The sequence below is a fragment of the Delphinus delphis genome, chromosome 9 (assembly GCF_949987515.2).
Source record: "Delphinus delphis chromosome 9, mDelDel1.2, whole genome shotgun sequence".
Lineage (NCBI taxonomy): Eukaryota > Metazoa > Chordata > Mammalia > Artiodactyla > Delphinidae > Delphinus > Delphinus delphis.
The window spans coordinates 84,726,531-84,745,158 of NC_082691.1; the positions used below are offsets into that span (position 1 = coordinate 84,726,531).

General features: G+C 41.0%; 1 protein-coding gene across 2 annotated transcripts in view; it reads left to right on the forward strand.

Moving 5' to 3' along the window:
* Positions 1–18,628, forward strand: part of NRF1 (nuclear respiratory factor 1) — a 136,230-nt gene that overhangs the window by 97,879 nt on the left and 19,723 nt on the right. For both annotated transcript variants that reach the window (XM_060020873.1, XM_060020872.1), the window contains one exon: positions 3,528–3,652. In XM_060020873.1, coding sequence (XP_059876856.1) covers positions 3,528–3,652 — 125 coding nt within the window. The remainder of the gene's footprint in view (positions 1–3,527; positions 3,653–18,628) is intronic.

Here is an 18,628-nt window from a genome sequence, read left to right on the forward strand (position 1 = left end):
CTGCTTTGCCCCTGGCCCCTGAACAGGGCATGCAGTAACTAACCTCACCGACCTGTGGACCTGTCATCCCTGTCGGACCCCTCATCCCTGGCATCCCAGATTGCTTTAGTTGTTGCTGCTTCACAGCTTTTCTTCCAGCATAACATATTTTAGAAAGGCACTAAAGAAAAATGACTTCAAATATTTAGAGCTTCAGACATTATAAAATGGGTATGACTGGATACAGGGACTCTTCCGGGTCAGGGCTTGGGTGGCTGCTCTCCCCCTCATAGCCTGTGAAATTTCACTCTGCAAGCATGTGTCCAAGAGTGGCAGGACGTCACCTTTGATGGTCATAGAAATAAGATTATTGTAGATTGTGATAAAAACAGTGGGGAAATGAGCAGTTGCTGAGGTAACCTGTAAACACAGCTCCTATTTCCATATAAACAGTTCTCATATACCAGCTTTCTTTTTCAAAATACCACACAGCTGAAGCATTTTCCAAAGAATATCCTTTTTGGCTTTCCATGAAGTCTCAGGTCAGAGTGTTAAATATTTTTATCGTTAATCCGTGATAGCTGAACACTGCAGAATTGGCTGGTAATATTATTTGACACAAGTTTCTCAGAAAAATATTAAAAGTTAAGGGTCTAGGCACTAAATAATCATTCATTTTACTATCTCAAATAATTATAAAGCATCCTAAAATTAAAATCTACCTTGTAAAAGGTAAAGAATAGCCTTAGTAGTAATTCCAGATCTAGGGTCCACTTTGGCTCTGAATTCATGTTACAGATACTATGGAATGACTGGCTGTGGGTATCACATCGGAAGTACGTTTTAGCACAGAGATTGATCTTAGCTTTTAAAGGGGCTGCGTGGAAACTCTATGATTCTGTTCAGCTTTTTGCTCAACCTCAATTCCGTCCCCAAATTTTTTATAAAGGAAGTAAATAAATTTGAAATATGTAATCATGATCTTGAACTAAGTTAAAGGAAGCCTGGAAATTAAAAGTTACCACAGCTGAACAACTAGAAAAGGGGGTGGGGGGAATCAGCAGTTTTACATTTAACTTATTATTTTGAATAAATGTCAAAGAATATTTATATGGGGAAATGCCAAGTTAGGTAAGAAAAGCAGGCTATAAAACTGTGTGTACAGTATCATCCTGATTATCTGTTTAAAGTTGTGTTTAAGATTAGAAGGAGGGGGCTTCCCTGGTGGCGCAGTGGTTGAGAGTCCGCCTGCCGATGCAGGGGACACGGGTTCGTGCCCTGGTCCGGGTAGATCCCACATGCCGCAGAGCGGCTGGGCCTGTGAGCCATGGCCACTGGGCCTGCGTGTCCAGGGCCTGTGCTCTGCAACGGGAGAGGCCACAACAGTGAGAGGCCCATATACCGCAAAAAAAAAAAAAAAGATTAGAAGGAAAATAGCTCTTATCTCTGCATGATATTTAAAAATTTTCTTTTATACTTAATGAATTTTTACAAGTTTCTACATGCATCTTATTATCAGAGAAAAATAACTTTTTAAACACACACATAACAATTTAAAAAGCAAGGCAAGTTAGCAAGAAGGGGAGAATTCTCTATTTATTGAGACTTTTCTGTCCATTGGACTTCTTAAACTGCTTCCTAACATCCTTATAGTGACCAAGAAGTCTTCCCCAGAAGAATGATTATGTCAGTTGCTTTACTTGTTTGCTGACTCTCTTAGATGAAAGTGACGCTGTTAAGTTTAGTACACATTGCTTTGCCCACAGTCGTGACACGTTTGCCCTAAACGGTCCACAGCTGCCCCCCGCCCCATCCTCCCCTACAGCTTGTTTTTGCGAGATGACTGCCATAGTTGTGGCAAAGTCTGCAGCTTCAGAACAAAGCTGAATCAACTGGCTTATTCGATGTCAAACCCAGGACTTTGTCCACCTCTGATAAACTAAATGACGCCACCTCCTTTTCTCCATGCCCACTTTTGATATTCCCTCAGTAACTGTGCAGAGTGGTACCTGGTACTTTCCCAGGAGAGGTGATGAATTTATCTGGTGGGTTCTTTTTTTCTTTTCTTCCACATTTTAACATCTCTGAAGTTTGGATGGTAAACTATAATCTTACGATTACAATTGTCAGGAACTTTTTTGTTGTCTGTGCTGTGGGACTTGGGGATCTTAGTTCCCTGACCAGTGATCGAACCCGGGCCCTGGCAGTGAAAATATGGAGTCCTAACCACTGGACCACCAGGGAATGCCCAGGAACTTCTCTTTTTTTGCTGGCACATGAAACAGTAATACATTTTATAGTTTGTATCATCATCGAATCAATAAAAGTGGGTATTTATGCATATAGTAAAAGCAGACAATAAGGAAAAGAAAAATGGGATACAAACTGCTAGAATAGTGTTTACTATAAATAGATGGCTAATATCTTTCTGTTCTGCAGAGTGTTTGGTTTGCAGTGAAGGGAGGTTTATTATTTCATTATGTTTGTAGAGTCAAGGATTTTGGGCTTATAGTGATAATTTAAACTTTTAAGTGTTAATTTAGTTCTGCCTACGTGTACATGAAGCAAAAGGAAGGGCTGAACTTTGCAAGATATTAGTCAGCCATTACTTTGTATTTGGAATCATGGATGTAAACCAAATTGCTATTATTTGATATATTTTTATGTATCTTTTAAAAATTTTTTATTTTATATTGGAGTATAGTTGATTTACAATGTTGTGTTAGTTTCAGGTATACAGCAAAGTGATTAATACATATACACATACCTATTCTTTTTCAGATTCTTTTCCCATATAGGTTATTGCAGAGTATTGACTAGAATTATTATTTAATATTAATTGAATAGCAAGTCCAGGTTGCTGACTCCTCACATTATCATCCATCCTTAGCTATAAAAAGGCAGTTTCAGGGCTTCCCTGGTGGCGCAGTGGTTGAGAGTCTGCCTGCCGATGCAGGGGACACGGGTTCGTGCCCCGGTCCGGGAAGATCCCACATGCCGCGGAGTGGCTAGGCCCGTGAGCCATGGCCACTGGGCCTGCACGTCCGGAGCCGCAACGGGAGAGGCCACAACGGTGAGAGGCCCGCGTACCACAAAAAAGAAATAAAAACAAACAAAAAGGCAGTTTCAGGTGGTCTGCCTTGTGTTACCGTAAAGAGAAAAGAGAAAAAGAAAACATTGTGATTGACAACCAAAATGGCTTTTGAATATAGGTCAGAGCTTCCACTATGGCTTACAGGCACTCAATTGATCTTGATAAAGAAGGGACTGGGAATGCGTGCCTTCTGTCCTTAAACACCCATTTCCTAGGTTTAAAGAAAATCTCACATTAGCTGTATAAACGTGAAAGACTTGGGATTTCTCTAGCTATTTATTATTATCATTTAAAAATTGCTCTGATTCTGTCAATAGCCTTACGTGCTGGTAGGCTCACAAACATGGAGTCAGTGGAGAGATCCTAGGAAAGGTTGAAAGTTTGGTTTGTCTTGCTGCAGTACTATACCTTTATTCAACTCATACATTCCCCCCTCCTCTTTCTATACCCACAGCGAAGCTGCCGCCCATGCTGTCGCCACCCTGGCTGAGGCCACCTTGCAAGGGGGGGGACAGATAGTCCTGTCTGGGGAAACCGCAGCAGCTGTCGGAGCACTTACTGGAGTCCAAGATGCTAATGGTAAGAGAGCATAAATATTTTATTGAATTTCTTCCCTGTTTCCACTTAAACCTTCATGACATGACTGACAACAAACCCTTCAGAATGAGGTTGAACTTTGATTTGAGTTTTTTTATATTGGTAGGCAATTGATACCTAGGAAAATTCTAGGAGCCTCTGATTCCTTTCACTAGTAGGAGACTTGGGGTTTCCTGGGAGGGAAAAAAAGCCATAATAATGGCTACCTAACTGAATGACTTATTTGAAAAGTGACTATTTGCTGTGACAGTACTTGCTGAGAGGGATTTTTAAATTTTCCGTGGGGTACATTTTGTCCATTTTCTCCCATGGGGTAGATCAGTGTCCTTTACTATAGCTGAGACTCTCCTGTGGGCGAGTGCATTGTGGTAGCGAGGAATGTTCTGACTATCTCGAGAAGGGCACCACCATCTCACCACAAGGTCAGCCAGCAGGCTGTGATAAAGGCGCTTTTCTGATTGATGCTCTGGGTTCTGCTTCCTGTTAAATGTGGCCTCACCAAGGACCTCCGGATTGAGCCAATAACTTGCCACCACCCTGCCCTTCTTTCCCGGCTCTTTGACTTCCTGGATATTGGTGATATCCTGAATAAACAAGAGGGATAAAGTTCATAGAAATATGATGACAAAAATTTACAGCTCCAGCCCAGCTCTTTGGATCTACTTCAGCAGGCTCTGGGAGTCAGTAACGAAGTCTTGAGCTGCCTGGGAAGTGCCTCAAAAGTCTGAGTCAAAGAGGAAGACCAGTCCTGTTCTGTGAGACTCTGTGTGACTGTTTATTAAGCTTTTAAAATATACATATAATTAGGTTAAGTAGGACAAATTAACTACTCTATGGTTTTTGGAGATTTGTCGTTTAAAGTCCTGGAAAGAGGATAGATAATGACATACTTTTATTTAGGCAGACTGTTCCTTAATGGCATTTAGTGGCTGAAGGCCTGGCACTTTTTTTAGGGTAGATCCCTAAGAACTAAATAACATGTTAGTTGGTAAAGTCTTTGAAGAAAGACACAATGCTGCATCCTCCTTCAAAAGTGGGGAGAAGAAAGCACTTCTGTCTCCCAGAGAAGAATAACAGGAAATGTAAAGAGCCATGTGGCTTCTGAGAATCATTTTCTTAAACAAAAAATCACATATTAAAACTACAGCCTGCTTTTTCTGTAGCGCTAGGGGCTTCCATGAACTAACCCAAATAGAGATAAAGTTGATCTTAGCCAGAACACTGCAAGGTAAAGGGCCATGTATGTCCAGGGTGAAATGGACCATAGTTGGAATTAAGGAAAACCTCCCTCTTGAGCTTGAATCCTACCCCTATTTCCTTATCTTTTTTCTATTCCTCATTTCAGTCCTCATCTACCTTGAACAGAAGATATCTGACTGTGTGACATTCTTCTGAAGTGCAATTCCAGTTATTCACTATGGAACTACTAAAAATAATTCCCTGTGTGGGTTTGATGGGAGACTTTGTTATCCCTTCTAGTGGTCTTGACCTGTCCGGGTGAGGAGAAGCTTTATAGTTCTGGCTCCTCCCTAGCCTCACCTTTTCAGGTAGATGAATTTATAGGTAAGTGTAAGGACTCTCTGGGGCTCCCGCCAAGTAGATCTATTCAGCCATGAGACAAAGGTCAACCACACCACTACTGTTGATTCCTGGAAGCTGCTTCTTTTCAGTAGCTTGGGTTGTGTGAATCAGTTGTGTTGACTTCATGTTGGCTGCATTTGTGATAAGAGAAAATTATGACCTACATCCAAAAAGCCAGTGGTTCCCCAGAGCAGACCATTCCCTAGTTTGTGACCTGCCAACATGTGTGAACTCAGACTTGAGAGTTGGATTTACCACTTTCTTGGTGCTATATCAAATCAGACTGTTGAGTTGCGCCTTATCCTAGTAATATTAGGTGAAGGCACATATCATGTCATCTATCCCTTGGGAATCCAGAGGATGAATCTAATATTGGATATGATCCAGGTAATTCTGATGCTCTTTCTGCCTTCTAGCATTTTTACCCAGAGTGCTATAGGATTTACTCTGGGACTTGGAACCAAAATATGCTCATTTAACCAACTAGTTCATCTGTCTGGAATTTCAAGGGTTCTTTTTTCATTATTCTTTCAGATTGTGTCCTATTGGCATTGTTTGTCACTTTTGTCATGACAAGCTGCCAGTAGACTAAATTTATTATCAGGAAGAGTTTATTATCAGGAAGATGACAGCAGAACAAGGTGCTATTTGGTAACAGACACTACTGGGGAAAAAAATACATCCCAGATTCCAAAATATGGCTTAAATAAAAATCCTTCTAGCAGATGACTCTTCTAAGAACAATGCGGATATTGACCTGTTCCGACCTGAAGCAGGAGTTTCAGCATCTTCTGGGATGGAACTAGAGGGGATGGAGGACCATTGTGTGTGAAGCTTGACAGAGTACAGTAACCAATGTGAGATGGCTGGGGCAGTGTAGGTCAGTGGTTTTCAAGTTAAGGATAATGATACCTTCATGGCAGAAGTTTAAATTCCAAATTACCAAGGCAGACTGGACAAGAGATCTTGTATCTGAAGACTTCTTTTTTCTGGACCCTATCTCACCCCAACACTAAAGAGACTACTCAAGCACTAGCATTACTCTATTTCATTTATGTTCTCGCTTTTTTTTTTTCTTCTTATTTTAAAATTTTATTTTTTAAAATTTGTTTTATTGAAGTATAGTTGACTTACAATATTGTGTCAATTTCTACTGTGTAACAAATTGATTCAGTTATAATATATATACATACATTCTTTTTCATATTCTTTTCCATTATAGTTTATCACAAGATATTGAGTATAGTTCCCTGTGCTATACAGTAGGACCTTGTTGTTTATCCATTCTCTATATAATAGTTTGCATCTGCTAATCTCAAACTCCCAATCCATCCCTCCCCCACCCCCCCTTAAGTCAGTTATCTTTTTTTTTTAAAGTTGGCTGTGCTTTTATTAATTTTTTCTGATATTGAAGTTTGCAGTTGGCTGCAGTATTTTTCTTTTTTTCATTTTAACATCTTTATTGGAGTATAATTGCTTTACAATGGTATGTTAGTTTCAGCTTCACAACAAAATGAATCAGTTATATATATATATACATATGTTCCCATATCTCTTTCCGCTTGCGTCTCCCTCCCTCCCACCCTCCCTATCCCACCCCTCCAGGCGGTCACAAAGCACCGAGCTGATCTCCCTGTGCTATGCGGCTGCTTCCCACTAGCTATCTACCTTACGTTTGGTAGTGTATATATGTCCCTGCCTCTCTCTCGCTTTGTCACAGTTTACCCTTCCCCCTCCCCATATCCTCAAGTCCATTCTCTAGTAAGTCTGTGTCTTTATTCCTGTTTCACCCCTAGGTTCATGACATTTTTTTTTCTTAAATTCCATATATATGTGTTAGCATACGGTATTTGTCTCTCTCTTTCTGACTTACTTCACTCTGTATGACAGACTCTAGGTCTATCCACTTCATTACAAATAGCTCAATTTCGTTTCTTTTTATGGCTGAGTAATATTCCATTGTATATATGTGCCACATCTTCTTTATCCATTCATCCGATGATGGACACTTAGGTTGTTTCCATCTCCGGGCTATTGTAAATAGAGCTGCAATGAACATTTTGGTACATGATTCTTTTTGAATTATGGTTTTCTCAGGGTATATGCCTAGTAGTGGGATTGCTGGGTCATATGGTAGTTCTATTTGTAGTTTTTTAAGGAACCTCCATACTGTTCTCCACAGTGGCTGTATCAATTTACATTCCCACCAACAGTGTAAGAGGGTTCCCTTTTCTCCACACCCTATCCAGCATTTATTGTTTCTAGATTTTTTAATGATGGCCATTCTGACTGGTGTGAGATGATATCTCATTGTAGTTTTGATTTGCATTTCTCTAATGATTAGTGATGTTGAGCATTCTTTCATGTGTTTGTTGGCAGTTTGTGTATCTTCTTGGGAGAAATGTCTGTTTAGGTCTTCTGCCCAGTTTGGGATTGGGTTGTTTGTTTTTTTGTTATTAAGCTGCATGAGCTGCTTATAAATTTGGGAGATTAATCCTTTGTCAGTTGCTTCATTTGCAAATATTTTCTCCCATTCTGAGGGTTGTCTTTTGGTCTTGTTTATGGTTTCCTTTGCTGTGCAAAAGCTTTTAAGTTTCATTAGGTCCCATTTGTTTATTATTGTTTTTATTTCCATTTCTCTAGGAGGTGGGTCAAAAAGGACCTAGCTGTGATTTATGTCATAGAGTGTCCTGCCTATGTTTTCCTCTAAGAGTTTGATAGTTTCTGGCCTTACATTTAGGTCTTTAATCCATTTTGAGTTTATTTTTGTGCATGGTGTTAGGAAGTGATCTAATCTCATACTTTTATATGTAGCTGTCCAGTTTTCCCAGCACCAGTTATTGAAGAGGCTGTCCTTTCTCCACTGTACATTCCTGCCTCCTTTATCAAAGATAAGGTGACCATATGTGCGTGGGTTTATCTCTGGGCTTTCTATCCTGTTCCATTGATCTATCTTTCTGTTTTTGTGTCAGTACCATACTGTCTTGATTACTGTAGCTTTGTAGTATATTCTGAAGTCAGGAAGCCTGATTCCTCCAGCTCCGCTTATCGTTCTCAAGATTGCTTTGGCTATTCGGGGTCTTTTGTGTTTCCATACAAATTGTGAAATTTTTTGTTCTAGTTCTGTGAAAAATGCCATTGGTAGTTTGATAGTTTGCATTGAATCTGTAGATTGCTTTGGGTAGTAGAGTCATTTTCACAATGTTGATTCTTCCAATCCAAGAACATGGTATATCTCTCCATCTATTTGTATCATCTTTAATTTCTTTCATCAGTGTCTTATACTTTTCTGCATACAGGTCTTTCGTCTCCTTAGGTAGGTTTATTCCTAGATATTTTATTCTTTTTGTTGCAATGGTAAATGGGAGTGTTTTCTTGATTTCACTTTCAGATTTTTCATCCTTAGTGTATAGGAATGCCAGAGATTTCTGTGCATTAATTTTGTATCCTGCTACTTTAACAAATTCATTGATTAGCTCTAGTAGTTTTCTGGTGGCATCTTTAGGATTCTCTATGTATAGTATCATGTCATCTGCAAATAGTGACAGCTTTACTTCTTCTTTTCTGATTTGGATTCCTTTTATTTCCTTTTCTTCTCTGATTGCTGTGGCTAAAACTTCCAAAACTATGTTGAATAAGAGTGGTGAGAGTGGGCAGCCTTGTCTTGTTCCTGATCTTAGTGGAAATGCTTTCAGTTTTTCACCATTGAGGACGATGTTGGCTGTGGGTTTGTCATATATGGCCTTTATTATGTTAAGGAAAGTTCCCTCTATGCCTACTTTCTGGAGGGTTTTTATCATAAATGGGTGTTGAATTTTGTCAAAAGCTTTCTCTGCATCAATTGAGATGATCATATGGTTTTTCTCCTTCAATTTGTTAATATGGTGTATCACGTTGATTGATTTGCGTATATTGAAGAATCCTTGCATTCCTGGAATAAACCCCACTTGATCATGGTGTATGATCCTTTTAATGTGCTGTTGGATTCTGTTTGCTAGTATTTTGTTGAGGATTTTTGCATCTATGTTCATCAGTGATATTGGCCTGTAGTTTTCTTTCTTTGTGACATCCTTGTCTGGTTTTGGTATCATGGTGGTGGTCGCCTCGTAGAATGAGTTGGGGAGTGTTCCTCCCTTGCTAGAAGAGTTTGAGAAGGATAGGTGTTAGCTCTTCTCTAAATGTTTGATAGAATTCGCCTGTGAATCCATCTGGTCCTGGGCTTTTGTTTGTTGGAAGATTTTTAATCACAGTTTCAATTTCAGTGCTTGTGATTGGTCTGTTCATATTTTCTATTTCTTCCTGATTCAGTCTTGGCAGGTTGTGCCTTTCTAAGAATTTGTCCATTTCTTCCAGGTTGTCCATTTTATTGGCATAGAGTTGCTTGTAGTAATCTCTCATGATCTTTTGTATTTCTGCAGTGTCAGTTGTTACTTCTCCTTTTTCATTTCTAATTCTATTGATTTCAGTCTTCTCCCTTTTTTTCTTGATGAGTCTGGCTAATGGTTTATCAATTTTATCTTCTCAAAGAACCAGCTTTTAGTTTTATTGATCTTTGCTATCGTTTCCTTCATTTCTTTTTCATTTATTTCTGATCTGATCTTTATGATTTCTTTCCTTCTGCTAATTTTGGGGGTTTTTTGGTTCTTCTTTCTCTAATTGCTTTAGGTGCAAGGTTAGGTTGTTTATTCGAGATGTTTCCTGTTTCTTAAGGTAGGATTGTTTTGCTATAAACTTCCCTCTTAGAACTGCTTTTGCTCCATCCCATAGATTTTGAGTCGTCGTGTCTCCATTGTCATTTGTTTCTAGGGTTTTTTTGTATTTCCTCTTTGATTTCTTCAGTGATCACTTCGTTATTAAGTAGTGTATTGTTTAGCCTCCATGTGTTTGTATTTTTTACAGATCTTTTCCTGTAATTGATATCTAGTCTCATAGCGTTGTGGTCGGAAAAGATACTTGATACAATTTCAGTTTTCTTAAATTTACCAAGGCTTGATTTGTGCCCCAAGGTATGATCTATCCTGGAGAATGTTCCATGAGCACTTGAGAAAAATGTGTATTCTGTTGTTTTTGGATGGAATGTCCTATAAATATCAATTAAGTCCATCTCATTTAATGTATCATTTAAAGCTTGGGTTTCCTTATTTATTTTCATTTTGGATGATCTGTCCATTGGTGAAAGTGGGGTGTTAAAGTCCCCTACTATGAATGTGTTACTGTCGATTTCCCCTTTTATGGCTGTTAGTATTTGCCTTATGTATTGAGGTGCTCCTATGTTGGGTGCATAAATATTTACAATTGTTATATCTTCTTCTTGGATCGATCCCTTGATCATTATGTAGTGTCCTTCTTTGTCTCTTCTAATAGTCTTTATTTTAAAGTCTATTTTGTCTGATTGAGAATTGCTACTGCAGCTTTCTTTTGGTTTCCATTTGCATGAAATACCTTTTTCCATCCCCTTACTTTCAGTCTGTATGTGTCTCTAGGTCTGAAGTGGGTCTCTTGTAGACAGCAAATATATGCATCTTGTTTTTGTATCCATTCAGCCAATCTGTGTCTTTTGGTGGGAGCATTTAGTCCATTTACATTTAAGGTAATTATCAATATGTATGTTCCTATTCCCATTTTCTTAATTGTTTTGGGTTCGTTATTGGAGGTCTTGTCCTTCTCTTGTGTTTTTTGCCTAGAGAAGTTCCTTTAGCAGTTGTTGTAGAGCTGGTTTGGTGGTGCTGAACTCTCTCAGCTTTTGCTTGTCTGTAAAGGTTTTAATTTCTCCATCAAATCTGAATGAGATCCTTGCTGGGTAGAGTAATCTTGGTTGCAGGTTTTTCTCCTTCATCACTTTCAATATGTCCTGCCACTCCCTTCTGGCTTGCAGAGTTTCTGCTGAAAGATCAGCTGTTAACCTTATGGGGATTCCCTTGTGTGTTATTTGTTGTTTTCCCCTTGCTGCTTTTAATATGTTTTCTTTGTATTTAACTTTTGACAGTTTGATTAATATGTGTCTTGGCGTATTTCTCCCTGTATTTATCCTGTATGGGACTCTCTGTGCTTCCTGGACTTGATTAACTATTTCCTTTCCCATATTAGGGAAGTTTTCAACTATAATCTCTTCAAATATTTTCTCAGTCCCTTTCTTTTTCTCTTCTTCTTCTGGAACCCCTATAATTCGAATGTTGGTACGTTTAATGTTGTCCCAGAGGTCTCTGAGACTGTCCTCAGTTCTTTTCATTCTTTTTTCTTCATTCTGCTCTGCAGTAGTTATTTCCACTATTTTATCTTCCAGGACACTTATCCGTTCTTCTGCCTCAGTTATTCTGCTGTTGATCCCATCTAGAGTATTTTTCATTTCATTTATTGTGTTGTTCATCATTGTTTGTTTCATCTTTAGTTCTTCTAGGTCCTTGTTAAATGTTTCTTGAATTTCGTCTATTCTATTTCCAAGATTTTGGATCATCTTTACTATCATTATTCTGAATTCTTTTTCAGGTAGACTGCCTATTTCCTCTTCATTTGTTAGGTCTGATGGGTTTTTATCTTGCTCCTTCATCTGCTGTGTGTTTTTCTGTCTTTTCATTTTGCTTATCTTACTGTGTTTGGGGTCTCCTTTTTGCAGGCTGAAGGTTTGTAGTTCCTGTTGTTTTTGGTGTCTGTCCCCAGTGGCTAAGGTTGGTTCAGTGGGTTGTGTAGGCTTCCTGGTGGAGGGGACTAGTGCCTGTGTTCTGGTGGATGAGGCTGGATCTTGTCTTTCTGGTGGGCAGGTCCACGTCTGGTGGTGTGTTTTGGGGTGTCTGTAGACTTATTATGATTTTGGGCAGCCTCTCTGCTAATGGGTGGGGTTGTGTTCCTGTCTTGCTAGTTGTTTGGCATAGGATGTCCAGCACAGCTTGCTGGTCGTTGAGTGAAGCTGGGTGCTGGCGTTGAGATGGAGATCTCTGGGAGATTTTCGCTATTTGATATTATGTGCAGCTGGGAGGCCTCTTGTGGACCAGTGTCCTGAAGTTGGCTCTCCCACCTCAGAGGCACAGCACTAACTCCTGGCTGCAGCACCAAGAGCCTTTCGTCCACACGGCTCAGAAGAAAAGGGAGAAAAAGTAGAAAGAAAGAATTAGTAGAAGTAGAAAGAAAGAAAGGAGGAAGGGAAGGAGGGAGGGAGCAAGGAAGGAAGGAGGGAAGGAAGGAAGAAAAGAAAGAAGATAAAGTAAAATAAAATAAAGTAAGATAAAATATAATAAAGTTATTAAAATAAAAAAATTATTAAGAGGGAAAAAAAACAAAAAAACGGATGGATAGAACCCTGGAACAAATGGTGGAAGCAAAGCTATACAGACAAAATCTCACACAGAAGCATACACATACACACTCAGAAAAAGAGGAAAAGAGGAAAAAATCATAAATCTTGCTCTCGAAGTCCACCTCCTGAATTTGGGATGATTCGTTGTCTAAAGGAGGGAAGGAAGGAAGGAAAGAAAGAACGAAGATAAAGTAAAATAAAATAAGGTTATTAAAATAAAAAGTAATTATTAAGGAAAATAAAAAGGACGGATAGAACCCTCGGACAAATGGTGGAAGCAAAGCTATACAGACAAAATCTCACACAGAAGCATACACATACACACAAAAAAAGGAAAAGGGGAAAGAATAATAAATCTTGCTCTCAAAGTCCACCTCCTTAATTTGGGATGATTCGTTGTCTATTCATGTATTCCACAGATGAAGGGTACATCAAGTTGATTGTGGAGCTCTAATCCGCTGCTTCTGCGGCTGCTGGGAGAGATTTCCCTTTCTCTTCTTTGTTCTCACAGGTCCCAGGGGCTCAGCTTTGGATTTGGCCCCGCCTGTGCGTGTAGGTCGCCGGAGGGCGTCTGTTCTTTGCTCAGACAGGACCGGGTTAAAGGAGCCGCTGATTTGGAGGCTCTGGCTCACTCAGGCCGGGGTGGGTAGGGAGGGTCACGGAGTGCAGGGCGACCCTGCGGCGGCAGAGCCCAGCGTGACGTTGCACCAGCCTGAGGCGCGCAGTGCGTTCTCCCGGGGGAGTTGTCCCTGGATCCCGGGACCCTGGCAGTGGCGGGCTGCACAGGCTCCCTGGAAGGGGGTGTGTGGATAGTGACCTGTGTTTGCGCACAGGCTTCTTGGTGGCGGCAGCAGCAGCTTTAGCGTCTCATGTCTGTCTCTGGGGTCCGCGCTTTTAGCCGCAGCTCACGCCCGTCTCTGGAGCTCCTTTAAGCAGCGTTCTTAATCCCCTCTCCTCGCGCACTAGGAAATAAAGAGGGAAGAAAAAGTCTCTTGCCTCTTCGGCAGGTCCAGACTTTTCCCCGGACTCCCTCCCGGCCAGTCGTGGCGCACTAACCCCCTGCAGGCTGTGTTCACGCCGCCAACCCCAGTCCTCTCCCTGAGCTCCGACCGAAGCCCCGCCCGCTCCGGCGGGGGAGCAGACAAGCCTCTCCGGCTGGTGAGTGCCGGTCGGCCCTGATCCTCTGTGCTGGAATCTTAACGCTTTGCCCTCTGCACCCCTGTTGCTGTGCTCTCCTCCGAGGCTCCGAAGCTCCCCGCTTCCGCCACCCGCAGTCTCCGCCCGCGAAGGGGCTTCCTAGTATGTGGACACTTTTCCTCCTTCACAGCTCCTTCCCGCTGGTGCAGGACCCGTCCCTATCCTTTTGTCTCTGTTTATTCTTTTTTCTTTTGCCCTACCCAAGTACGTGGGGGGGGGGGGGTTCTTGCCTTTTGGGAGGTCTGAGGTCTTCTGCCAGCGTTCAGTAGGTGTTCTGTAGGAGTTGTTCCACGTGTAGATGTATTTCTGGTGTATCTGTGGGGAGGAAGGTGATCTCCACGTCTTACTCTTTCGCCATCTTCCCAGAAGTCTCTCCCTTTTTTAATAGTGGTAATTGAGTCTTTGGTCTTTTATGATGGTGTTTCATGGTTTGGTTCAATTCAGAGATTTTCACAGGTGCCTTTCTCTTTGAAATGCCTAAGTCTGGGAAAGGCCTCTGGTTGAGTTCCTTCCTTTACCTTTTCTTTTCTTTCTTCTTTCTTTTTCTTTTTAACAGTTATCCCTTGCTTTTCCCCCCAACACATCTTAAGAGGTTGAACAATTTTAAATTGCCCATTAGTTTCCTTTTACTCTGTTATCCTCTGTACCCTAGAACTCCCTTTGCTAATGGACTCCAGAACCAATGAAGGCAGGCTCACACGGGTTGAAGAACTCTCAAGTGATATTCACCTCTTATCCGTCCTTGCCATCCATTGTTAGAAATTCTCTAGGGAACCAGATCCACAGATCTTTCAGCTTTCTTCCTGTTTCTACAAAAAATAATGAAAAAAGCTAGATAGGGGGAAAACAAAACAAATAATTGAAGTTCATAGTTAATCAATAAAGGTAATGGGAATCATCTGCTTCAATTATTGTCCATCAAGCTTCGTACCAGAGCTGCTGAGAAAGGATCAACATTTTCTAAAATGGCTGACACTTTTTCTGACAACACCACAAGAAAAAAGGGGAGCATAGCATTTCCTGGGGGTGTTTGTTTTGGTTGTTTTGGTCCTGATTATAAAAATCATCTATGATCCCACTACATAGAATGTTAATATTTTGAGGGTTTGTTTTTGTTGAGTTTTTAAAATATGGCCTTTTTTCCCCATTCATAAGGTTTTTTAACCTAATTAAGATCATGTTGTACTATTTCATAACTTATTTTGAAATACCTTCACCATTTTCATGTGGTTAAATATTTTTTGATACTTGCTAATATATGTTTAATACTTGCTAATATATCATCATATTATCCATCATAATAACCAATTCCCTATTGTTGATAATCTTGTCCATACCTTTGATTCTTTGTTCTCTACATAGCTCATACTTGCTTATACTTACAATAGAACTGTTTAGAACCTGCTTCGTTACCCTACACCGAAATTGGATATTAGCATAATTTGCTTTGTGTGTGTGTGTGCCTATTTGGTAGGCAATAAGTTGTATTTCATTTTAATTTGCATTTTTTAATATTAGTGATAGATAATTTTGCTTTTTCCTTCATGATTTTATCTACACATGTGTATTTTTGTATTTGTCTATTCGTGTTCGTCACCTGTTTTTCTGCTGAAGTCTTTAACATATGAAGAGTTTTTCCAAATCAATAAGAGAGAGAAAGATGTAATCCCTTTATTGTATATGTTGCAAGCTTTCCCTGTTTATTTTTATTTCACTTCTGTTACTTTCACTTTTTATTTAATTTTTTTTTTTAATTATTTATTTATTTATTTATTTGGTTGCATTGGGTCTTCGTTGCTGCACACGGGCTTTCTCTAGTTGCATCGAGCAGGGCTACTCTTCGTTGCGGTGAGCGGGCTTCTCATTGCAGTGGTTTCTCTTGTTGCCAAGCTCGGGCTTTAGGTGCTCGGGCTTCAGTAGTTGTGGCTCGTGGGCTCTAGAGCGCAGGCTCAGTAGTTGTGGCGCACAGGCTTAGTTGCTCTGCGGCATGTGGGATCTTCCTGGACCAGGGATCGAACCCGCGTCCCCTGCATTGGCAGGCGGATTCTTAACCACTGCGCCACCAGGGAAGTCCCACCTTCACTTTTATTTCCTTAATTGTTTCTCTTTTTACCTTTATGTTTACATAGGCCCCAAGTCAGATCAATATTTATATGCCCGTTCTTCTATGGACTCAATTTTCATTTTAAATACTATAAAATATCTGGAATTTATTTTGGTATATGGCATTAGGTAGGACTCTGAATCATTTTTTCCCCTACATAATTAATTATTCCAGCATCATTTATCCTATAAAAAAGGTTGAAATCCATCCTTTTAAAACTGTTTTGAGGGCTTCCCTGGTGGCGCAGTGGTTGAGAGTCCGCCGGCCGATGCAGGGGATACGGGTTCGTGTCCCGGTCCGGGAAGATCCCACATGCCGCGGAGCGGCTGGGCCCGTGAACCATGGCCTCTGAGCCTGCGCGTCCGGAGCCTGTGCTCCAAAATGGGAGAGGCCACAACAGTGAGAGGCCCGCGTACCGCCAAAAAAAAAAAAAAAAAAAACTGTTTTGAAATCTCATCTTTATTATGCAGAATTCTTAAGTAGACTGTGTAAGGTCTTGTGTGGGGGTCTTTTGTTTCTATTCATCTGTTTGTTCTGTTCTTTATACTGTAATATTTTATTATTGTGATGTTATTCTTAGCAGCTAGTGAAAGGCCTATTTCCAAATTTGAAAAAAATTCAATCAAAATTCCAAAGAGTTTTTTTGCAGAGTGAACTTCACAATAATTTTTAAGTTCATCTGGAAAAATTAAGCCTCATCCTAGAAAAAAATCCTACCAAGCCTGTTAGCAGAACTGCTAAGAAGTTTTAAAATTGACTAATTTAAGGCTTCTCTTCTCCTTCTGCCCCAGTTTTCCCTGGAACAGGGGACATGGGGAGTGTTCATTATGACAAAGATGGACCAGGAGTAGGAGACAAGTGCTCTGAATACTGCCCCAGTGAATTGAATAATGGGACAGTAATTGTTGCTGGAGAATACATTGTCCCTGCTGCAACCATGTTCATTCTCTTAAGACCAAACCGGATGTATCTTTCTAGACTAAGAAATTGTGGCCATCCATTCTGTTTATGCAGAATTCTATGGAGGCTCAGTTCTTGCACTTTGAAATTTTAATTTCTCTTTTTTCCCCAACTTCAATTTCATTTTTGTATTAAAGATGATGGTGGGGGCACTGCCCACTTGTGGTGTACTGCAAGGTAGGGCATAGCATTCTTTTCTGCTGTTAGCCTTGCATTCTGTCTCTCAGTCCCATTGTCCCATTAATTTTATTTATTTAACAAACATTTCTATAATGCTTGCCTATGCAAGCACTCTGCTAAGTGTTTTACATGCATTAACTTATCTAAAACTCAGAATATATCTATAAGGTAAACACTATTATCCCCATTTACCATATGGAGAAACTGGGACACAGAAAGTTTTGGTAACTTGACCAGGTTCACACAGAGAGTAGCAGAGTGAAATTTGAATTCAGGCAGTTTGTTTCCAAACCGCTCTGCTCTGCTGCCTCCCTTTGATGGGAACTGTTTCTGTCTGGACTCCACAAATACAGCGTGATGATTGTCTCCCAGTGTTGAACAAATAAATTTGGAAATGTCAGGGCCTTTCTCCCATCTCTGCTGAAGGCCACTTGCCTTTGTCTGGTCTAGCCACAGTGCCCATCTGCCCCAGCTGTTCCTCATGGCTGTAGGGATCCTCTGGTGGTTTCTGATGCCAAGTGCTCCCCTGCTAGCATCCCCACCCACTGCACACGCATGCACTCACATGCACACACAGGCTTTCCTTTGCTCGCCTGGGGAAGCCTATAGGTCTGTGTGTTTCTCTGGTTCCGGAAGTCACAGAAGCAGTCAGCAGCTGGCCGTCAGATTTAAGTATTTTCAGTGAGCTGGTTACTTTGCACTTAGTGAACATAAGAGGGATGGGTGGGTGCTGTTTATTTTTTATTTATTTAATTTTTATTTTTGGCACGCACACACGGCTTGTGGGATCTTAGCTCCCCAGCCAGGGATTGAACCCAGGCCCGGCAGTGAAAGCACCAAGTCCTAACCACTGGACCGCCAGGGAATTCCCGGGTGGGTGCTGTTTAGAACGAGGGGACACTGTCTGGGGCGGAAGTAGATGATGGTCAGAAGGGAGTAAATGCAGCTGAAGAGTTATTTTCTCACCTTCTAGAATCCTCTACCCAAGCCCTCCTGCTGCCCTTCAATTTATGCCAGGGCTCTTTCAGCCTCCCCACCTGTTTCCAGGGAAATAGAGAGTGAGGTGTTAGGGTTGGGGAATGTGGGAAAGGGCTCAGGGGAGTTTACATTTCTGCTTAGAGCAAGTTGACTGGCTAATTTGCTTCCCCTGCTACTCACTGAAGCTTTCCCCTTGGCTCTGCCTCCAGCCCTTGATTTCATTCCCCAGAGCGTTCGCAAAGTACATCTTTCTCTGTTGTCCGACACCTGGAGACCATCCACTACCTGCTCTGTCCTGGTTGAGACCGGGGGCCAGCTACCTTCCTTATGCCCTGAATGAAGAGAAGTGGACTAGGGGGCTGGTCTGTTTAAAAATTGAAGCTGGTTACAAGGGCATTCACATTATACTCACAGAAAGAGCAGCCCTTCTCATTTCTTTCAGTGCCATACATCCCTCTCTGTTCTGGCCTGGCCCTGGCAACGGTCCTGCTGCTGAGGTTCCCCCTTAGGGTTCGTAGATATAAAATTTCCTATAACCCAAAGACCCCACTCAGTCTTGCTGCACTGTGTAACACATGTACATTTTATTACCCATCCCAATTGCCAGATCAAACTAAATCAATTTTCAGATTCTTTCAGAGAAAACACTTTATCTTCTTTTCACATT